The following is a 24,275-nucleotide window of genomic DNA, read 5'->3' on the forward strand; positions in this document are numbered from 1 at the left end:
AAAAAATAAATAAATAAATAATCAGGCTTCAAAACTTGGGATTACCAGTAGAGTAACTACAGTCAACTACAATCTATAGTATATTTCAAAATAGCTAGTGGAGAACAATTCAAATATACCTAGCATAAAGATAAATGTTTAAGGTGATAGATATTCAATTACTCAGATTTAATTACACATTATGTGAATGCATCATGTACACTGAAAACATGTGCATCTGTTAAGTATCAGTTTTTTAAAACTGTGGTTAACTAGAAGAAAGAAAGTAGTGTTTATCTTTACCTCCTTTCTGAAGTCTCCTTCTTTTTGTGGTCTTATGCTATCCAACCAATCAGCTTTTATACCATCAAAATAACTCTGGACCCTGGATTTCAGTGATTCATATTGCCAAATAGCAGCTGATCCAAATGCACAGCCTGTAAACTATATAAAATTAGATATATTACAAAATAGACTTAAGAGGGAAATAGATCTGTACATATTTCCAAGGACAATACTTCATTGTCATTGCTTTTTACAAACCAACAGAAGGGAATACCTGGCACAGTGAAACCTAGTAAGTGAAAAGGGCTTTTTTTTTTTTTTTTTTTTGAGATGGAGTTTCACTCTTGTCTCCCAGGCTAGACTGCAATGGTGCGATCTGGGCTCACTGCAACCTCTGCCTGCCAGGTTCAAGTGATTCTCCTGCCTCAGCCTCTGGAGTAGCTAGGATTACAGGTACCTGCCCCCAGGCCCGGCTAATTTTTGTATTTTTAGTAGAGACAGGGTTTCATCATGTTGGCCAGAGGGGTCTCAAACTCCTGACCTCAGGTGATCCACCCACCTTGGCCTCCAGTGCTGGGATTACAGGCCTGAGCCACCCTGCCTGGCCGAAAAGGACATTTTATTGTTTCCCATTGTATTAACTTCACAATACCCTGGGGCCTGTTTCCAGCTATAAATCCTCAAATAAAACTGAAAATACCAACTTAGCACCGCTTGAAATGCTGTACCAAACAAGGCCCATAAGTTTATTCTCTAGGGCTTACATAAGTAAGCCAGAATTTAATAATAAAAGCAATTTTTAAGTTCAGACTCTAGGCCAGGCACAGTGGCTCACTGCTGTAATCCCAGAACTTTGGGAGGCCAAAGCGGGCGGATCACGAGGTCAGGAGATCGAGACCATCCTGGCTAACACGGTGAAACTCCGTCTCTACTAAAAATACAAAAAATTAGCCAGGCGTGGTGGCTGGCGCCTACAGTCTCAGCTACTCGGGAGGCTGAGGCAGGAGAATGGTGTGAACCCAGGAGGCGGAGCTTGCAGTGAGCCGAGATCGCACCACTGCACTCCAACCTGGGCGACAAGAGACTTTGTCTCAAAAAAAAAAAAAAAAAAAAAAAAAATTCAGACTCTATAATTAGAATTCATGAGCCCAGCTCCTTTTGATCCCCCCTCCACCTGTCCTTACTTTAAGGGAGCCCAAATGGGACAAAGTACTTTAACACTGCATTCGTAGCAAGGTAGGTAACTCCTAGCAAAGTGAGCTCTTACCCCAACAGTAAAAAATAAAGGTTTTATGAGACTCCTTATAGGATAGGGAGAAGGATAAAAGACTGTTTCTTCCACAGGAGGAATCAAAGCACTTCTCTTGTATGCTTCACCACTTGTCCCTGTGTCTGATCTTCGAGGTTCAACCTTCCTGGGTGCTTTTCTGAATCCGCATTTTTGTTGAATAAAGAAGTTAAACCTATGGGGCAAAAATAACAGATGAGAAACACAGTGGCGTCTTGCAAACATCAACTTCTATGAACCTCCACTTGGCCTGCATCATCACCATCTCAATTTATTCTCACTCTACAGTACAAAAACAGCCAAGACTCCTACTCTCAGACAGAATTCAATGTCACAAAATTCAACCTTTCTGGAAAAGGTGACACACAAACTACTGCAACTTCAGAGGATACTACTTTGGGCTATTACTTTCTATCAGTCAAAATAATTTGTATCCATCCTCCACACAGAAAGAATCTGAAGACCTGGTAAAAAGCTAGAGAACTCTAAATTGTCAGTTTCTTTTCTTTTTTTTTTTTTTTTTTGAGACAGGGTCTCCCTCCCTCTGTCGCCCAGGCTAGAGTACGATTACTCCCTCCCTCTGTCGCCCAGTGGTACGATCACGGCTCACTGCAGCCTCCACGTCTCAGGTGATCCTCCTGCCTCAGCCTCCCAAGTAGCTGGGACTGCAAGCGTGGGCTACCCCACTGTTAATTTTTGTACCTTTTGTAGAGATGGGGTTCTGCCATGTTGCCCAAGCTAGTCTCGAACTCTTGGGCTCACACAATCCTTCTGCCATGGTTTCCCAAGGTGCTAGGACTACAGGCATGAGGCATGGTGCCCCACCAGTTGTCAGTTTCAGTCAGAACGACTTCTGGTTTTTTGTTTAAAGTTTGGTCAATTTCTGGAACAAATATTTAAATGTATTGTCCTTGAAGTCACTCCAAATTCAATAATGATTTTCTTTTCTAAGTATTGACCATTATAAATTAAAACACTCCTCTCACCTCTCCCCTTATTTCACTGTTTTGGGGACATCCACCAAATTATTTGTGAGCTGTTACCCCAACAGTAAAAAAAAATGTTGTTGTTTGAGTCTTTACAGCTTGACCTCCTCAAAATATCTGACACTACCGATCATGCCTCCTAGTCCTAGCTTTTGTAACAGCATTTCCTACTCTTCAAATTCATCTTTAACTCCCGGTATCTTCCCCTTTTCCTCTACCCTAGTTCCTCTACCCCATTCAAACTCAACCCATATAAATTCTTGAAACAGTCTTCTTTTTCTTTTGTAAAACTGTAACTTTCCCAGGTCACAAAGTAAAGATCCCTTCCTGTTTGTACCCTGAACATATTATCCCTTCTTATTATTATTATTTTGAGACAGAGTCTTATTCTGTCACCCAGGCTGGAGTACAATGACATAATCTTGGCTCATTGCAACCTCTGCCTCCCAGATGCAAGTGATTCTCCTATCTCAGCCTCCCTAGTAACTGGGATTATAGACCCCCACCACCACACCTGGCTAATTTTTGTATTTTTAGTAGATACGGGGTTTCACCATGTTGGTCAGGCTGGTCTCGAACTCCTGACCTCAGGTGATCCACCCACGTTGGCCTCCCAAAGTGCTAGGATTACAGGCATGAGCCACCGCGCCTGGCTATCCCTTATTATTATAACGGATAATGATGCATATTATTATTATTAAGGGATACTATAATATCCCTTCTAGAAGGGACAGTATGTTCAAAGATATTATATATATAACGAATAATATTCAGTGAGGAATATCATAACATATTATCCCTTCTACTAGCCTCAAAGCTCCTCAAAAGCAGAGCTCGGGTAGGTCTTTTGTCTTTGTATCCCAGCCCCTAAAACAAGCTATTTGGTTGAATTTTTGTGACCTGAATGACTTCTAAGCACGTAAATGATTCAAATTTATTTTGGTCCTAACCTGAACTTTCTACTCCAGTATTTCCAACTCTATATTGAATAATGCTACTTGGATATGGTCCCCATTACTTTAAAACCAATATATTCAAAATAGAATTAACTCATTCTCCTCTACAAACACCTCCATTTTCTGACGTACTCTTTCAATAAGACCAGAGTTCTCTCAGTTACTGAGGTTAAAAATCTAGGCTGGGGACCGGGCACAGTGGCTCACGCCTGTAATCCCAGCACTTTGGGAGGCTGAGGCAGGTGGATCACGAGGTCAGGAGTTTGAGACCAGCCTGGCCAATACGGTGAAACCTCGTCTCCACTAAAAATACAAAAATTAGCCGGGTGTGGTGGTGCACACCTGTAGTCCCAGCTACTTGGGAGGCTGAGGCAGAAGAATCACCTGAACCTGGGAGGCAGAGGTTGCAGTGAGCTGAGACTGTGCCACTGCACTCCAGCCTGGGAGACAAAGTGAGACTCCATCTCAAAAAAAAAAAAAAAAAAAAAACAAAACAAAACTAGGCTGGGCACGGTGACTCACACCTGTAATCCCAGCATTTTGGGAGGCCGAGGCAGGCAGATCACCTAAGGTCAGGAGCTCAAGACCAGTCTGGCCAACACTGGGAAACCCTGTCTCTACTAAGAATACAAAAATTAGCTGGGCGTGATGGTGTGCACCTGTAATCTCAGCTACTCGCGAGGCTGAGGCACGAGAAGTGCTTAAACCCGGGAAGTGGAGGTTGCAGTGAGCCAAGATCACACCACTGCACTCCAGAATGATCTAGAAGTCATTTTGGAGTTATCTTTCCTTTATTCTTATTCAATTAAAAGCCAACTCTATCAAAAATACTTTTAAAATTCCTGGTCTAGTCCCTTATCTCATGCCTGGATCATGGCAACAGTTTCCTTAACTTCAAACACTTTAACCTGCTGCGTGTTCTTCTTGCCTCACATTGCTTTTCCTCAACATTCTATAGTTTCTCAAATGTCCTCTTAGAGGGGCAAAAATCTCTTCCTAATTCTAATGCAACTCCTTAGCTCATCCCTTCTGGCCTGGAATACGCCACCATTTCCTAGCAGATCTCCTTGCTTCCAGTACTGCCCCACTCCAAGTGCATCCTTCACATTGTATTAAGCACAAATGTAATGTTCCCCTGCTTTAAACCCCACAATAACTTTTCATCACCCCATCAAACTCAGCACACATCCCTTCAATCTGACCCCTTCCTCTCTCTTGCCACTTCCTCCCTCCACCACCTCAAATCCTTTCTATACCTGTTATACTGACTTTCTTGAAGTTCCTGTGATCTTCTTTGCTCTCTTACCTACGACAATGCTACTCATATTTTGGTATATACTTCCCTTTGTTTAACTTTTTTGGGCCCTTCAGATTTCAGTTAATATATCTCCTCCTCCAGGAAGTCTTCCCTAGCTGCCCCAGGCTGGGTACTTCTCTCCTTTGCACTTCTAGAGTTCCAAAGCAGTTTTTTAATACTTATCTCCACTACTGCCCACGCCCCCATTAGATTACAGTTTTATATTCATTATATCTCTACCACCAAGTCTAGTCCCTAATAAAAGGTCAATAATTATCTGTTAGAATAAAAAAGGGATCAAAAAATGACTAAGTTTTATTCTGAATAACTCAAAGTAAGATGGTACTATACTCAAAGTAAGGTGGTACTATACTCAAAGTAAGATGGTACTATACTCAAAGTAAGGTGGTACTATACTCAAAGTAAGATGGTACTATACTCAAAGTAAGGTGGGACTATACTCAAAGATGGTACTATACTCAAAGTAAGGTGGTACTATATTCAAAGTAAGATGGTACTATTCAATAAGATAAGGAAAATTGGAAGCCTCAAAACAGGCAACTGGGAGATAAGAGACGAACAATTCCAGCTGGGGTACTGTTTAAAATGCTTGCAGTCATGGCAGCTTCATTCCTCTAGCTAAAAACAAACTTAAATTTCCATTAACAGGAGAAATTCTGTGGTATATTCATATAATGGAATATTACACTTGGCCAAAAAAAAAAGGGGGGGAGGTTAGAACTAATCATACATCATGGATAACTCTCAAAAACACTTTTGGCAAAAGAAGTCAAACACAAAAGAGTACATGATATGTGATTCTGTGACTTCCATTGCTAAGAAGTTGACAGACACACTAACCTGTAGTGATAAATATCAGACGAGCGATTGCCTGGAATGGGTGGGGCTTGACAGGAAAGGAGCAAGAGGAAACTTTCTGGGATGATGGCAATCTTTATCTTGATTTAGGTGATAGTCACACAGGTGTATACATTAATCAGAATGCACTGGCTGTACATTTAATACTTACACATTTTACTATATGTAAACTATATCTCAATAAAGTATTTTAAAGAATGCTCACAGGACATCCAGGTGGAGGTATCTTAATAGGCATTTTGGAAATAAATGAAACTCAGAATAATGGTATAGCTGCTACTACTATTACTTGCCTAGAATGCTTTTTTTTTTTTTTTTTTTTGAGAAGAGTTTTGCTCTTGTTGCCCAGGCTGGCATGCAATGGCGTGATCTTGGCTCACTGCAACTTCCACTTCCCAGGTATAAGCGATTGTCCTGTCTCAGCCTCCCAAGTGGCTTGGATTACAGGCATGCACCGTCACACCTGGCTAATTTTTTTTGTATTTAGTAGAGACGAGGTTTCACCGTTAGGCTGGTTGCGAACTCCTGACCTCAGGTGATCCACCTGCCTCGGCCTCCCAAAGTGCTGGGATTACAGGCGTGTGCCACCATGCCCAGCCTAAGAATGCCCTTTCTCTTCAACACTGAGTCCACTCCTCAATTCAACTCAGAAATCACAGTGAGGAAAGTGATTATAAAGTAATTTGACTTGAGATTTTACATTCAGAATTTATACTTCCAAAGAAGTGATATTCCTTTCAAAGAAATCTATTACAGAAAAAGCAGAAAAGGTTTGAGTAAGTTCATCCATTTTGGAAAGTTATAAACTTAGGCAACCAATGGTACTGTTGTTCTAAATGGCTCTTAACTCCCTTCAGAGCCTGTTACCAGTCTTATGATGAATATCCTTTAGCAAACCGTGTTGAATAGCTAATCCCAAATCTATTTCCAACCCTTTCCCTTTGCCTGCTTTTTCTGTAATAGGAAATATCTTCACTTTTCCAGGCTCCCCTAGAGCCAGTGGTAACCATATCACACAGGATTACAGCCAAATGAAACATAAGAATTTTTCAGGAGCCCCTTGGAAAGGTTTTGCTTACCTGATAAAAATGGACACGTCACTGATGTCAAGCACACCCCCTTCTTTCTGCCTTAAATAAGAATACAATGCCTAGAGACAAGGCAGTCATCTCAAATGCCAAGAGAAAGGCCAAGGGATTCAGGCGCTAACCTTGACATTTTTGAGCCACTGAGCAAAGACACTAGCCACTTACCTCCCATCATCCTATATTTGATAAGTAACTCTCCTTCTTATTTAAACAACCACCAGTTTATTTACTGCCAAATGTATTCCTGGTATAATTTTTAAAGTGGTAGATGTTAACTTTTTGCAACTGGATTTGATTTAAAGATCCCAAAGTAACCTGGCGACAGGTCTAGTAAGTAAAGTTGCAATTAATTAATCAAAACAAGTAATGCCACTTTGGGCCAAAACAAAGGTGTATCATAAAGTAATAGGAATATATTTACCATAAAGATGACAAGTTGACAGCCGGGCATGGTAGCTCACGCCTGTAATCCCAGCACTGTGGGAGGCTGGGGTGGGAGGATCACCTGAGGTCAGGAGTTCGAGACCAGCTTGGCCAACATGGTGAAACTCCATCTCTGCTAAAAATACAAAACTTAGCTGGGCATGGTGGCACATGCCTGTATTTTGATTACAGGAGTGGTGGCGCATGCCTGTAATCCCAGCTACTCAGGAAGCTAAGGCAGGAGAAATCTCTAGAACCCAGGAGGCAGAGGTTGCAGTGAGGCGAGATGGCGCCACTGCACTCCAATGTGAGAGCTCCTGAGTGACAGAGCAAGACTCCGTCTCAAAAAAAAATTAATTAATTAATTAATTAAAGATGGCAAGTTGTAATCCAGTAATGTTGGTTCCTAGCATTTGTCATGTACTAGACCGAGAAACATAAAGGATAAGAAATACAAAGGATTTGTATTTCCAACAGCTTAATACTACACAATCAATTCTAATAAAAAATTACTTCTACCTGTCACCAATTCACTTAAAATTTTGAAGCACAAGTTTTAAAAGGAACATAAACACGGTAGGTTGGGAATCTGGACTTGAAGCAAAGCCAGACCTTTTTGCCTAAAATATATACCTTGAGGATCTCACCAGAAGTGTGTGTCAAGCTGAGGACATTAAGGGTGTATTACACAAGCTGGCCCCAGGGTTAAGTTCAGAACTTATCAGTATATACACATACTGAATACATCACACACAGGCATACCTCGATTTATTGTACTTCACAGATATCCCAAGTTTGTTACACAAATTGAGGGTTTGTGGCAACCATACATCTAGCATGTCTTTTGGCACCATTTTTCCAACAGCATGTGCTCACTTAGTGGCTCCGTGTCACATTTTGGTAATTCTCACAACACTTCAATTTTTTCATATCTGTTATGGTGATTTATGATCAATGACCTTTGATGTTACTACTGAAATTGTTTTGGGTGCCATGACCCATGAGACAATGAACTTAATAATGCTGTGTAGGTTCTGACTGCTCTACCAACTGGCCATTGCCCACCTTTCCCTCTCCTTGGACCTCCCCATTCCTTAGAACACAACAATATTGAAACTGGTCAATTAATAACCCTACAATCACTGCTAAGTGTTCAAGCTGAAAGGAACAGTCACTTGTCTCTGGCTTGAAATCATTAGAAATAATTTTTTTTTTTTTTTTTTTGAGATGGAGTTTCGCTCTATCACCCAGGCTGGAGTGCAGTGGCGTGATCTTAACTCACTGCAACCTCCACCTCTCGGGTGCAAGCGATTCTCCTACCTCAGCCTCCCAAGTAGCTGGGACTACAAGCACCCGCCACCACACCGAGCTAATTTTTGTATTTTTAGTAGAGACAGGGTTTCGCCATGTTGGCCAGGCTGGTCTCGAACTCCCAACCTCAGGTGATCCTCCCGCCTCAGCCTCCCAAAGTGCCCACCCAATTAGAAATAATTAAGCTTAGCGAAGAAGGAATGTCAAAAGCTGAGACAGGCCAAAAGCTAAGCCTCTGGCACAAATAGCCAACTTGTAAATACAAAGAAATAATTCTTGCCGGACACGGTGGCTCACAGCTGTAACCCCAGCACTCTGGGAAGCTAAGGCAGGAAGATCACTTGAGTTCAGGAGTTTGAAACCAATCTGGGCACCATGGTGAGATCCTGTCTCTATAAAAAATTTAAAAATTAGCCAAGTGTGGTGGCTTGCGCCTATAGTACTAGCTACTTGGGAGGCTGAGGCAGGAAGATCACTTGAGCCCAGGAGGTCAAGGTTGCAGTGAGCTACAAATGCACTACTGCACTCCAACCTGGATGACAGAACTAGACTCTGTATCAACAACAGCAGCAAAACTACTGAAGGAAATTTTAAGTGCTACTCCTGAGAAGAGAAAAATAGTAGGCTGGGTGCGGTGGCTCACACCTGTAATCCTAGAACTTTGGGAGGCCGAGACGGAAGGATCAACTGAGGTCAGGAGTTCGAGACCAGCCTGGCCAAAAATGTGACACCCCATCTCTACTAAAAATACAAGAATTAGCTGGGCGTGGTGGTGGGCACCTGTAATCCCAGCCGCTGGGGAGGTTGAGGCAGGAGAATCGCTTGAACCTGGGAGGTGGAGGCTGCAGTGAGCTGAGATTGTGCCACTGCACTCCAGCCTGGGCGACAGAGCAAGACTCTGTCTCCAAAAAAAAAAAAAAAAAAAAAAAAGAGTAAGAAAGCAAAACAGCCTTATTGCCAACATGGAAAAAATTACAGTCATCTGAATAGAAGATCAAATCAGCCACAACATTCCCTTAAGCTACAGCCAATCTAGAGCAAGACTAACTCCTTCAATTCTACGAAGGCTGAAAGAATTGAGGAAGCTGCAGGAAAAAAGTCTGAAGCTAGCAGAGGTTGGTTCATGAGGTTTAAGGAAACTAGCTGTCTCTATAACATACAAGTGCAACTTGAAGCAGCAAGTGTGGATGTAGAAACTGCAGCAACTTAACAAGAAGATCCTAAGATGAAGGTGGCTACACTAAACAGATTTGCAAAGTAGACAAAACAGCCTTCTATTGGAAGAAGATGCCATCTAAGACTTTCATAGCTACAGGTGAGGAGGCTGCCTGGCTTCAAAGCTTCAAAGGACAGGCTGACTTCATTAGGCACTAATGCCGTTGGTGACTAAGTTGAAGCCAATGCTCATTTACGATTCTGAGAATCCTAGAACCCTTAAGAATGATGGTAAACTTACTCTGCCCATGCTCTATAAATCGAACAACAAAGCCTAGATTACAGCACACCTGTTTACAGCATTGTTTATGGAATATTTTTTGTTTATTTTTACTTTTTGAGATGGAGTCTCACTCTGTCACCCAGGCTGGAAGTGCAGTGGCACTATCTCGGCTCACTACAACCTCCGCCTCCCAGGTTCAAGCGATTCTCCTGCCTCAACCCTCCGAGCAGCTGGGATCACAGGCGCCTGCCATCATGTCCGGCTATTTTCGTGTTTTTAGTAGAGACGGGGTTTCACCATGTTGGCCAGGCTGGTCTTGAACTCCTGATCTCAGGCGATCCACCCGCCTTGGCCTCCCATAGTGCTGGTATTACAGGCGCAAGCCACTGTGCCCAAACAGTTTACCAAATATTTTAAGCCCAATGTTGAGACCAAATGCTGAGAAAAAAAAGATTCCTTTCAAAATACTACTGTTCATTGACAGTGTATCTGGTCACCCAAGAGCTCAGATGCACAGGTACAAGAAGATGAATGTTGTTTTCATGCCTGCTAACACAATGTCCATTCTGCATCCACATACATCCAGGAGGAATTTCAACTTTTAAGTCTTATTAAGAAATACATTTTCTTTTTTTTTTCCCCTTTTTTGGTTAAAAAAAAGAAATACATTTTGTAAGGCAATAGCCACAGACGGTGATTTTTCTGATGGATCTGGGCAAGGTAAATTGAAAAGCTTCTGGAAAACATCTACCATTCTAGATGTCATCAGGAACATTCATGATTCATGAGAGGAGGTCAAAGTATCAACATTAACAGGAGTTTAGAAGAAGCTGATTACAACACTCAAGTATGACTTTGAGGGGCTCAAGACTGGAGTGGAGGAAGTAACTGCAGATGTGGCAGAAACAGAAAGGGAACTAGAGGCTGGGCGCAGTGGCTCACGCCTGTAATCCCAGTACTCTGGGAGGCCGAGGCAGGCAGATCACCTGAGGTCAGGAGTTCGAGACCAGCCTGGCCAACATGGTGAAACCTCATCTCTATTAAAAATCCAAAAAAATTAACCGGGCATGGTGGTGGGTGCCTGTAATCCCAGCTACTCAGGAGGCTGAGGCAGGAGAATCGCTTGAACCCGGGAGGCAGAGGTTGCAGTGAGCCAAGATCGTGCCATTGCACTCCAGTCTGGGTGGCAGGAGTGAAACTCCATCTCGAAAAAAAAGAAAGAGCAAGAGAACTAGAATTAGAAGTAGAGCCTGAAGATGTGATTGAATTGCTGCAATTTCATGATCAAACTTGAACAGATGAGAAGTTGCTTCTTATGGATGAGCAAAGGAAGTGGTCTCTTGAGATGGAATCTACTCCTGGGGAAGACACTGTGAACACTGTTGAAATGACAACAAAGGATTTAGATTATTACATAAACCTAGCTGATAAAGCAGCAGCACGGTTTGAGAGGATTTACTCCTGCTCTGAAAGAAGTTCTACTGTGGATAAAACGCTATCAGACAGCATCACATGCTACTGAGAAATCTTTTGTGAAAGGAGGAGTCAATCAACGTGGCAAACTTCATGTTGTCTTATTTTAAGAAATTGCCACCGCTACCCCAACCTTCAATAACCGCCACTCTGCTCAGTCCACAGCCATCAACAGAGGCAAGACCCTCCACCAGCAAAAAGATTACGACTCACTGCAGGCTCAGATGATCATTAGAATTTTTTAGTAATAAAGCATTTTAAAATTAAGGTATCTACATCTTAACAAACCACTCTAAAATGCACTGGCTTAAAACCATAATTTATTACTTTTTTTTTTTTTTTTTTTTTGAGACAGTGTCACCTAGGCTGGAGTGCAGTGGCATGATCTCGGCTCACTGCAACCTCCACCTCCCAGGTACAAGCAATTCTCCTGTCTCAGCCTCCTGAGTAGCTGGGATTACAGGCACACACCACCACACCTGGATAATTTTTGTATTTTTAGTAGAGACGGGGTTTCATCATATTGGTCAGGCTGGTCTCAAACTCCTGAGCTCAAGTGATCCACCCGCCTCGGTCTCCCAAAGTTCTGGGATTATAGGTGTGAGCCACTGCACCAAGAGATGGGGGTCTTGCTATGATGACCAGGCTGGTCTCGAACTCCTGGCTTCAAGTGATCCTCCTATCTTGGCCTCCCAAAGTGCTAGGATTATAGGCATGAGCCACCACGCCTGGCCTAAAACTGTAATTTATTATTTCTCATGATTCTCTAGGTTAGCTGCCCCCACCTGGGGACCGATTCCACTGGTCTCACCTGGATCACTCAACGCAGCCAGTACTTTTTTTTTTTTTTTTTTGAGACAGAGTCTCGCTCTGTTGCCCAGGCTAGAGTGCAGTGGCGCTACCTCGGCTCCCTGCAAGCTCCACCTCCTGAGTTCACACCATTCTCCTGCCTCAGCCTCCAGAGTAGCTGGGACTACAGGCACCCGCCACCACGCCTGGCTGATTTTTTGTATTTTTAGTAGAGACGGGGTTTCACCATGTTAACCAGGATGGTCTCAATCTCCTAACCTCGTGATCTGCCCGCCTTGGCCTCCCAAAGTGCTGGAATTACAGGTGTGAGCCACTACGCCCAGCCCCAGCCAGTACTCTTGACTGCTTAATCAGAGCTGGAGAGTCTCAGATGGCCTCACTCGTACCTGCAGCCTTAGTGCTGGCTGTTGTCTGCTTGCTCTCTCACCGCCCAGTCCTTGGTGTTCAGTAGTCTAGCGGGGGCTTCTACCATGACAGAGGGAGTGTTCCAAGTGGGCAATGGCAAAAGCTGCAAGGTCTTCTGAGGCCGACTCTGGACCTTGCACAATATTACTTCCACCACAGGCTACCAGTCAAACTAAGCCACAAGTCCAACCCAGCTCCAAGGAATAAGGAAGTTGACTCCAACTTCGGATGAGAAGAAGTACAAAATATTGTGGCCATGGTGTTTTATCTACCACACTAGATGTGGCAGAGGCAGTTATGCTTCCTAGTCTAGAGCAGTAATTCTCAATTCTGGCTATATATTAGAACTGCCTGGTGAGCTCTTAAAAGTCCTACACCATGGCTCTACCTCATATCAATTAAATTAGAATCTCTAAGAGTGGGCCCAAGGCGTTAGTAGTTGTAAGACCTCCCCAGGTGATTCTCATATGCCGCCAGGGTCGAGATCTATTCATACCACAGGTTTGGGGAAACTTTAGTCTACATACAAATCACCTGGAAATCTCATTTAAAAACATTCTAATTTAGTAGGTCTGGGGCAAGGTGAGTCTGAGATTTTGCATATCTAAACAAGTGCCTAAATTAGGGGTTGTCAAACTATGGCCTATAGAGTGGATTTAAGCCCCCAACTAAGAATGGTTTTTACATGTTTAAAGAGTTGCTTAAAAAGAAAGAGAAAGAATATGCAACAAAGACCACATGCAGCCATATTTTCTTTCTGACCTTTTTACAAACGAAGTTTGCCAAACCCCTGTCCTAGATGATGCTCAAACTGCTAGTTCATGAACCACTTGGAATAGCAAGGAGCTAGAACCTGATTCCTCACTCTTCCAACAATACTTGTACTTAAATTAGAATGGTTTGTTGTCCCACAGATTAATCCTATCTAGGTAACAAAACAAAGAATTCCAATACAAATGTTTCACTAGGACTTACTCCCAGCATCCATGCCCTCTTCTCCTTTTCCAAACCATACCCTAGAATTTCCAGCCATTTCATTTGATGAGATATACCAAGCCCACGATTGGCTTAAGCCAACTTTCACATCCCATTCCCTGGCAACTTCAAGGGATTCAAGGATGGGCACCTGTCCCAAGTTAGGCCAATCTGGTCCAATGAAATTCAATTTCAAGATTTTGTTTGTGATAACGGAGAAGACAACTTTTTTTCCTGCTAGATTTGCACCTAAAAATATATAGCCCCAAGAGCTGCTGGCAGCCATCTTATAACCACAAGGAGATAGCATGCTGAGAGAATAAAGCCAACATTTAGGAAACAGAGACAAGCCATGGGGAAAATGGTGTCTGGTGACAATTTGAGACACTGGACTTGTCTCACTAGAAGCCAGTCCTACTTCTACACTTTTGAACTGCATAAACCAATAAATTCCCCTAATTGTTTAGGTCAGAGTTTGGTTTTCTATCGGAATAAGGATGCTTTTAGATGTAGTATGTTTATTACATATTATATAAGGTACATTTTCCCTTTTTAGTGAGCTTTCATTTTAAATTTCCTTTTGTTTGGTGGGGGGGGAGGTCCTCGCTCTGTCACCCAGGCTGGAGTGCAGTGGCACTACCATCTCAACTCACCGTAACCTCCGCCTCTCAAGTGATTCCCCTGCCTCAGCCTCCCAAGTAGCTAGGATTACAGATGCCTGCCACCAGGACCGACATTTTTTTTTTTTTTGTATTTTTAGTAGAGACGGGGTTTCGCCACATTGGCCAGGCTGGTCTCGAACTCCTGACCTCAGGTGATCCACCTGCCTCAGCCTCCCAAAGTGCTCCCGAAGGATTACAGGCGTGAGCCACTGCACCCGGCCTTAAATTTCTTAAAGTGTGAAACAAGGAAAAGCATGATAAATGTCTCTAATTGCAAATGTTTGCCATCTTATTCACAGGTTTAGGTTATTCACCTCTTCCCAATCAGATGGGTATATAAGATAGGGAAATAAATTACTTACCTGAATAAGTTGGAAAACAAAGTGAGGCGCCGCAATAAAATGGATGGGGATGGGAAAAAGGGTCCCTTGAGGCATATGACAACTCACCACGGCAGGCCTGCCTTGACTCTGCTGCTTTGGTCCTTCTTCCAGGAACTAGTGATTTGGGGAAGCAATCAAATGTGCTCAAAGTGGGAGGATGTCATGAATACTTAAGTTGCCACCAGCCACAGTTATGGTTCAGTTGTTTTTTCGTTTTTGTTTTTAAGACAGTTTTGCTCCTGTTGCCCAGGTTGGAGTGCAATGCCGTGATCACGGCTCACTGCAACCTCCGCCTCCCGGGTTCAGGCGATTCTCCTTCCTCAGCCTCCCAAGTAGCTGGGATTACAGGCGCACGCCATCACACCCGGCTAATTTTTGTGTTTTTAGTAGAGAGGGGGTTTCACCACGTTGGCCAGCCTGGTCTCAAACTCCTGACCTCAGGTGATCCACCCATCTCAGCCTCCCAAAGTGCTGGGATTACAGGCGTGAGCCACTGCGCCCGGCCAGCTCAGATTTTTTTTTTTTTTTAATACAATCCTATAACTTTTAAGTAGAAAAAGTTACACCAATCATATGTGTTCACCTAATCGTGAGTGACAACACAGTCTCACAAATGTTTTGGTTTTTTGTTTTTTGGGTCTTTTTTTTGAGACAGGGTCTCACTCACTCAGGCTGGAGGACAGTGGCGCCCTCATAGCTCACAGCAACCTTCACTTTCACCTTCTGGCTTCAAGCAATCCTCCTCCCTTAGCCTCCCACGTAGCTGGGACCAGAGGCAAGCACCACCATACCCACCAATTTTTCTAAATTTTTGTAGAGACAGGAGTCTCCCTATATTGCCCAGGCTGGTCTCAAACTCCTAGACTCAAGTGATCTTCCTGCCTCAGCCTCCCAAAGTGCTGAGACTGCAGGCCTGTGCCACCACACAGCCTTTGTGCATTTTTTTTTTTTTGAGATGAAGTCTTGCCCTTGTCCCCCAGGCTGGAGTGCAATGGCGCAATCTCAGCTCACTGCAACCTCCGCCTCCTGGGTTCAAGCGATTCTCCTGCCTCGGCCCCCTGAGTAGCTGGGATTATAGGCCCCTGCCACTATGCCTGGCTAATTTTTGTATTTTTAGTAGAGATGGCTTTTTACCATGTTGGCCAGGCTGGTCTAGAACTCCTGACCTCAGGTGATCCACCTGCCTCAGCCTCCCAAAGTGCTGGGATTACAGGCATGAGCCACCGCCCCCTGCCTGTGCATTGTTTTTAAGAGTGCAACGGTAAAGACAATATAACTTAAATACACAGGTCAGCGCTAATGTTTGTTACTCAAGATTTGTATGAACAAATTAAGTAGAAATGGCCTAATGTTCAAATGGAGACAAAATGTGTCTAAGCATATACAACTGATTAGATTCATTCCACTTAAAACAAAATAGAGCCCGAGGCATGCTAGTGCGTACCTGTAGTCCTTGCTACCAGGAAGGCTGAGTGGGGGATCCCTTGAACCCAGGAGTCTGAGGCTGCAGTGAGCTATGATAGTGCCACTGCACTTCATTCAGCCTAGGTGACAGAACAACTCGCCTCTTAAAAATACAAAAGATATTGGGCGGGGGGATGGATTCTACATAAACTCTGGCATAACAAAATTATTTTCTTGACCCCATCTTGAGTTAATAGATGGTCAGTTAAAACAAAATATAATATATACGATTGACTAATATGTCAAGTATCTTACCTAAAGATATTTTGAGGCTAGGCATGGTGACTCAAGCCTGTAATCCCAACACTGGGAGGCAGAGGCGGGCAGATCACGTGAGACCAGGAGTTCGAGACCAGCCTGGCCAACATAACAAAACCCCGTCTCCACAAAAAAAAACACAAAACTTAGCCAGGCATCATGGTGGTGCACGCCTGTAATCCCAGCTACTTAGGAGGCTGAGGCAGGAGAATCGCTTGAACTCAGGAGGCAGAAGTTGCAGTGAGCTGAGATCATGCCACTGCACTCCAGCCTGGGCAACAGAGCAAGACTCTGTCTCTAAAAAAAATAAATAAATATATATATATAGAAAGAGAGAGACTGTCATCTCAATATAAACTTTCCATACAAACTGCAAGCTTTTTAAAAATATAAAATGTTAAGTGTTACAATTCAACTATTTTCTCCCCTTGGATAGTTTCATACAATTGGCAAATTAAACAGGTTTCCACTTTCAAGCCTCAAACCTTAGCACAAGTAAAGTTTACGAGGAGCCCAAATGAGATTTTTTTTCCCTTTTGTGTAAAAGGCCAGATAGAAGATATTTCGGTCTTTGTGGACTACTGAAATCTGTCACATATTACTATTTTTGTTTTACAATCCTTTACAAATATAAACCATTCTTGACTGGTGGGCCGCCTTGGGCCTGCAGTAGTTTTCAGACCCTAGTATCACCACCTAGAGTGCTTGTAAAATGCAAATTCCTGGTCCCACTTCAGGCCTATTATTAATACATCAAATGACATGGATTGGGTCATTCTTCTGCAAGCTAATTTCAAAGCCATAAGAAGTCAACATACAGCTAATAAAGGTTATATATAAGGTAAACTGACACTCTCTATTAACTTTAAGAACTTATTTCCAGAGGCAAATGCTCTATTTCAGGCATACATTCTCATGTATATTTTTTTATGCAACCACGAAAATGTCATTTTCAAACTTTCTATACAAATGGCAAGCTTTTCAGACATTAAATACTAATTTTCAACATTTCATGTGTTTCTGGTTCACTGTTTCAAGTGGTCTTCATGCTCAATTTTTACTAGAGGCTCATTAGTTTTCTTTTGCTTCCCCTTCCTAAAACCAGTACGGTGATGTGTACATAAATCTTAAATGTTTAACACACTTCCTGTTGCTTCCTAATACATGTACAGTATTTATTTTAGATGGAGTCTCACTCTGTTGCTCAAGCTGGAGTGCAATGGCACGATCTCGGCTCACTGCAACCTCCGCCTCCCAGGTTCAAGCCATTCTCCTGCCTCAGCCTCCCGAGTAGCTGGGATTACAGGCGCCTGCCACCATGCCCCGCTAATTTCTTGTATTTCTAGTAGAGACGGGGTTTTGCAATGTTGGCCAGGCTGGTCTTGAACTCCTGACTTCAGGTGATCCACCTGCCTCAGCCTCCCAAAATGCCAGGATTACAGGCGTGTGAGCCACCACGGCCGGCCAGTATTAATCTTTTCTTCCCCCCTTAAACCATGCAATCTCAAATGGGATTACCACCTCCATCTTTAATCATTTTCCACCTCCCCAGGAGTTTAAGATTAGTGCCTGACAGATCTATGTTACAGTGTATGAAGATACAATATATGTAAGGTTTTCACAAGTCCCTGATAAAATTCACCTGGAATGCTTGTAGGACATACAGGTTCTTCCACTCCACCCACCCCTCTCCTGATTGTGATTTGGGAGGACTGGGGTGAGGCCTGGGACATAAAAGCCATACAAACTCTCCAGGTGATCCTTGAGATTAGGCAATGGCTCTGCCACATTACAGCCTCGATTATTTACCATTGACTATCCCACGTGTTGATAAACAATGTTTCTTATCAACAATCAGGTGGATTCGAGGCACCCATCTAACCAAGTCAGAAATTGGGAGGAATGAAGTTTTGAATAAAAGAGGAGGAAAATTTTCAAAGCCAAATGCACATCAGATTCTTAAACAGGTGAGGAATTTCTCTCTTCTCTCTCAAATTAGAAATGAATTACTGTGATGCAAAAATCAGCAATACTGATAAACCATACGCTTCACACTTCTACTCGGAAGGTTCGGTAGTTTTCTTTCCAAATCAACCGGAAACCAAATCTTCCACTGTCTCAATCCAACAATAAAGCCTCTCCTACGACTTCGCCAGACACAAAGTGATACCTTCCATCAGACTTCGTCCTCCCTTAGATCACTACAAGCTAAAGAAGACGACTGGTTGTAATGGAACACAACCTTTATAATTAGATGGAAAAAGAATAAAAACCGCCATTCTGCCAGCTGTACTAACTGCTTCACTTCAGAAACTGGCTCAACAGTTTCCTCTCGCGATTATGAAGTGTGGCACGCAACGAACCTTCAGCTTAGTTCCCCTTCCAGTCACGTCCTTCCCAATGGGAAAGGAGAAAGCGCAGGCTCGCGGGGGGCTGGGCTGGGCAAGGGGAGCGAGAAGCGAGGACTGGATGGAGGCGAGAGAGGAGAGAGAAGGGGCAGGTAAGGTGAAGGGGGTGAGCTGGAGGCAGCACGAAAGGCCCAGACGGCCTCCGCCCCTGAGGATACACGGCTAGGGCTCAGGGACCAAGAGGCGAGAAGACCAGACCGGCGGCTATTACCTGCGTCCGAGCAGCCGCGGCGGGGTTAGGGCCGCAGTGAGCTCCTCGCAGCTGCGGCCGCCCGCCGACGCAGCCCACGCGTGGCCGCAGCCCCAGCCTCTCTGCGCCCAGCCTCGCCACGCCATCTTCCCAACCTCTGCCCCACCATGGCCCGACCTTACCAACCCCAGCTGCGCAACTACTTCCGGGGCGAAGGCAACACTATAGAGCACGAGGAGCAGTCTAGAGCGCCCCCGCGCGGCTGAGCGGCAGCCGAACCAGCCACAGTGCCGGGACGACTGGCTGGCGCCCTTCTCTCCCACCGCTTCCCCTCCCACTGCTCAGCCGGCTCCCGGAGCGACCTGCGAGAGTGGCCCGGCCTCCCCGCATTTGCAGATAAGGAGGATGGGGCCAGAGCGAAGAGGGACAACTGACATTTTTTTTGAGTAAACGGCACATACCAGGCGCTTTCCCTAAGATCGCATTTAATCGTCACAGCACTGCTAGGGGTAGATGTCATCACTGTTTCACTTTGCCTCAGGTCAGAGGGGATAGGACTTGCCCAGAGTTGCAGAGCTGGTCCCTAGAGGAACCAGCGTGGCAAAACAAGTTTTCTTAAATTACTACTTTTTTCTGCATCTCACCACTTCGTGTTATTCTGTATGCCTTTAACTAAGTCCAAGCCTATAGGGCGGGGTGGCTCACCCCTGTAATCCCAGCGCTTTGGGAGGCCGAGGCTGGCGGATCACCTGAGGTCAGGAGTTCGATACCAGCCCGGCCAACATGGTGAAACCCCGTCTCTACTAAAAATACAAAAATTAGCCAGGCATAGTGGCGCGTGCCTGTAATCCCAGCTACTCAGTTGGCCGAGCAGAAGAATTGCTTGAACCTGGGAGGCGGAGGTTGCAGTGAGCCAAGATTGCACCACTGCACTCCAGCCTGGGTGACAGAGTGAGATCCGTCTCAAAAAAATCACAAATACAAATACAAAAATTAGCTGGGCGTGGTAACGCAAACCTGTAATCCCAGCTACTCAAGAGGCTGAGGTGGGAGAATCACTTGAACTCGGGAGGTAGAGGTTGCAGTGAGCCGAGATCGTGCCCGCCTGGGCAACAGAGTGAGACCCTTTCTCATAAATAAATAAGTAAATAAACACAAAATCCAAACCTGAAATGAAAAGCGGGCTTCCACTTTTTCATAATCCATCCCTCACCTACCTGTCAGTCAGCTTGATTCCCCCCGACCCTAGCTGCAGCCATACTGTCACTGGCCGTTCCTCAAAGGCATCATCCGCGTTCCCACTGCTGAGCATTCACGCTACCGTTCTCACCGCTTGAAACGCCTAACCGACTTGTCTGTCCTTCAGGTCAGCCTCAAGTGTCACCACTTCCAGGAGGCCTTTCCCAGACCTCCACTCTAATTTAGATTCCCTTCCTTTGTACTCACATACCGCTTTACGCATATCTCTGCAATAGCACTTCATTCATTCCATAAGCACTTATTAAGCACCTACAGTGTGTCAGGTGATGTGTTAAACATGGAGATACAATTGAGAAGACACTATATCTGACCTCGTAAAGATTCTATTGTATTGGGAGAGAAGGCTCTTTAGGAGTCTAGAGAGGGGTGATATAGCCCAGTTGAAGGAAGGGGCATGGGAGGCTCGGGGAGAAGGCTTCCCAGAGAAGCTGATAGAGGTCACCAAGAGAATAAGTGTTCCTCAGAGAGAATAGCATTTGTGATGTCTCCCGGCACATGACTTGTTTGAAAAACTAAAATAAATTCACGCCTTTTCCACACAACCCAGAGAGGGGCCCATACGGCATTGTTCTAGATTCCCGTTGTAACTTAAAGGAAACTTTCACAATATCTAGAGCCTTGATGTCCTGCAAATGAAGGAGGAGGATGTCCTTAAGTTCCTTGCAGCAGGAACCCACTTAGGTGGTACCAACCTTGACTTCCAAATGGAGTAGTACATCTGTAAGAAGAAAAGTGATGGCATCTACATCCTACGTCTGAAGAGGACCTGGGAGAAGCTTCTGCTGGCAGCTCGTGCCACCGCTGCCTTTAAAAACCCTGCTGATGTCAGTGTCACGTCCTCTAGGAATACTGGCCAGAGGGCTGTGCTGAAGTTTGCTGCTGCCACTGGAGCCACTCCAATTGTTGGCCGCTTCACTCCCGGAACCTTCACTAGCCAGATCCAGGCAGCCTTCGGGGAGCCACGGCTTCTGGTGGTTACTGATCCCAGGGCTGACCACCAGCCTCTCGCAGAGACGTCTTATGTTAACCTACCTACCATTGCTCTATGTCACACAGATTTTCCTCTGCACTATGTGGACATTGCCATCACATGCAACAAGGGAGCTCCCTCAGTGGGTCTGAGCTGGTGGATGCTGGCCCTGGAAGTTCTGCGCATGTGTGGCACCATTTCCCTCGAACACCCGTGGGAGGTCATGCCTGATCTCTACTTCTACAGAGATCCTGAAGAGATCGGAAAAGAGGAGCAGGCTGCTGCTGAAAAGACTGTGACCAAGGAGGAATTTCAGGGCAAATGGACTGCTCCAGCTCCTGAGTTCACCGCTGCTCAGCCTGAGGTTGGAGACTGGTCCGATGGTGGGCATGTGCCCTCTGTGCCTATTCCTCAGGTCCTTACTGAAGCCTGGAGTGCCCAGCCTGCCACAGAAGACTGGTCTGCAGCTCCCACTGCTCAGGCCACTGAATGGGTAGAAACCACCACTGACTGGTCTTAAGCTGTTCCTGCACAGGCTCTTAAGCAACGTGGAAATAACGTGGATGGAAAATACACATCAGTTTCTAAAAAATAAATTCACTTTGGTTATATCAGAGATGTCAAGTCTGGGATTTGATTTTACCCTATTTGCAAGCTAAAAGATTGGATGTTGGCAAAAGACAGGAGACTCCTGGGTCAGAGACAAAACGCTTTCTATTACCGTGGCATGTCTAAGTCCCATGGTAGCAATGCCATGAGCCAAATGGATGCTGAACATGCAGTGGATTTGCATCTCAACCGAAGAATACTGAGCCTGGGGAATCTACTGTTTAATAGTAAGTTTTTATAGTAAACAAGCGAACAATCTTGAAAGGTAGAGATGTTTTCCTCAAGAGCAAAGGGCAGTTGGCTTATAACCTTGGGAGAAAGATAATATCACCCTAGAGAGCACAGGCTTGTGTGCTGCCCATCGTAAAAGATTCTAATTCCATGGCGGGGTGTGGGGGCTCACGCCTGTAATCCCAGTATTTTGGGAGGCCGAGGTGGGCGGATCACTTGAGGCAAGGAGTTCAACACCAGCCTGGCCAACATGGTAAAACCCCGTCTCTACTAAAAATGGAAAAATTAGCTGGGCTTGGTGGCACATGTCTGTAGTTCCAGCTACTCCGGAGGCTGAGGCACGAGAATTGCCTGAACCCGGGAGGCGGAGGTTGCAGTGAGCCAAGACTGTGCCACTGCACTCCAGCCTGGGGGACAGAATGAGACTTTGTCTCAAAAATAATAATAGAAAATAAATAAAAGATTCTGATTCAGCCAGGCACGGTGGCTGTAGCACTTTGGGAGTCCTAGGTGGGCGGATCACCTGAGGTCAGGGGTTCAAGAGCAGCCTGGCCAACATGGTGAAACCCCGTCGCTACTAAAAATACAAAAATTAGCCGGGTGTGGTTGTGCATGCCTGTAATACCCAGGAGGTTGAGGCAGGAGAATCATTGGAACCATGGAGGCGGAGCCTGCAGTGAGCTGCACTCCAGCCTGGGCAACAGAACAAGACTCTGTCTCAAAATAAATAAATAAAAGATTCTACTTCCTCAGTTCAGCATTCCTCTCCTTAATGCAACCCACTGAGTGTGCAGGTACAGTCCAGCCCTCTTCACATTGCTCCGTGGGAATTGGGACTCAAGGAACCAGTACAAAAATTCTGATAGTCTGGCTAATGCTATTGCTGTGGGTAATAAATTGTCCTTCATTTCTGACCCAGGAGTCTTGTGTTTTCCACCAGCACCCATAAAACTATACCAGGCTAACTTATTAGTCTTCAAGTAGGGTGAATAATTAGACTCTTCACAGTTCTTTATAGAGAATTTACCATTTCAGAGGGTGAGAGCTTCTCTTAGGAACTGAAAAGAACTTGGATGTGGCCATAGGGCTTATGGCTGAAGAGGAACGAACTGAAAATCACTAAACATGAGGGAGCCCAGAAATGGAGAGGTCCTTGACGTTCACTGCATTGCTCACATGAACTCAAGGTCTTCAGGGTGATGGCAGGACTTGGAATGAAATCCTAACATTTCAGTGAAGAAGAGGGTGACTAGAAGGCTATTACTAGCGCTGAAGAGGTGCTACAGATAAAGGAGACAGTTTCAGCAGAGGAGACATAGGTGCTCAAGGTGGTCTTTGGGCAAGTAATCTGGAAGAATTATGAGGGCATAAGGAGGATGCTCACCTCCGGAACCTAAGGGGCCCGGGGCTGGGGTGTGCTGAATATCCTCTGCTTGCCCCTCCAGCTCACTCTGATACACTGCTCCAGGCCACTGGAGGCCGACTTTTTTTTTTTTTGAGACGCTCTCTCGCCCAGGCTGGAACACAGTGGTGCGATCTCTGCTCACTGCAACCTCCGTCTCCCAGGTTCAAGTGATTCTCCTGCCTCAGCCTCCCGAGTAGCTGGGATTACGAGTGCCCCCTACCATGCCTGGCTAATTTTTGTATTTTATTATTTTCGTTTTAGACAGAGTCTCACTCTGTCGCCAGGCTGGAGTGCAGTGGCACGATCTCAGCTCACTGCAACCTCTGCCTCCCGGGTTCAAGCGATTATCCCGCCTCAGCCTCCTGAGTAGCTGGGACTACAGGCACCCGCCACCACGCCTAGCTAATTTTTGTATTTTTAGTAGAGACGGGGTTTCACCATGTTAGCCAGGATGGTCTCGATCTCTTTACTTTGTGATCCACCCACCTCGGCCTCCCAAAGTGTTGGGATTACAGGCGTGAGCCACCGTGCCCGGCCTAATTTTTGTATTTTTAGTAGAGACAGGTTTTCATCATATTGGTCAGGCTTGAACTCCTGACCTCAGGTGATCCACTCACCTCGGCCTCCCAAAGTGCTGGGATTACAGGCGTGAGCCACCGCGCCCGGCCAGGAGGCTGACCTTTATGGATTACATCAATGGGCTCCCTTGCTCTCTGGCTTCTAGCTGGGCTCAGCCAATTACAGCCACAAACAAGAGATTGGAGCATAAGGGAAAAGTGAGTTTAGAGCACTTATTCTTCCCAGTCCCTCCCTCCTTGAGCCACATGCATTGGCTTCTGTGT

At 44.9% G+C, this 24,275-nt stretch overlaps 1 protein-coding gene and 1 pseudogene across 2 annotated transcripts in view; one reads left to right on the top strand and one right to left on the bottom strand.

Annotated features, from left to right (window-relative positions):
* The window catches only part of PARL (presenilin associated rhomboid like), a 50,392-nt gene extending 31,254 nt beyond the window's left edge, over window positions 1-19,138 (bottom strand). For both annotated transcript variants that reach the window (XM_032171739.2, XM_032171738.2), the window contains exons 1-3: window positions 18,980-19,138; window positions 1,532-1,727; window positions 283-423 (exon numbers count right to left, since the gene is read on the bottom strand). In XM_032171739.2, coding sequence (XP_032027630.1) covers window positions 283-423; window positions 1,532-1,727; window positions 18,980-19,104 — 462 coding nt within the window. In that variant the 5' untranslated portion in view covers window positions 19,105-19,138. The remainder of the gene's footprint in view (window positions 1-282; window positions 424-1,531; window positions 1,728-18,979) is intronic.
* Window positions 19,126-21,708, top strand: LOC116480118 (small ribosomal subunit protein uS2-like; annotated as a pseudogene).
* The last annotated feature ends 2,567 nt before the right edge of the window (window positions 21,709-24,275 follow it).

Source organism: Hylobates moloch, unplaced genomic scaffold (genome assembly GCF_009828535.3).
Source record: "Hylobates moloch isolate HMO894 unplaced genomic scaffold, HMol_V3 SCAFFOLD_13, whole genome shotgun sequence".
Lineage (NCBI taxonomy): Eukaryota > Metazoa > Chordata > Mammalia > Primates > Hylobatidae > Hylobates > Hylobates moloch.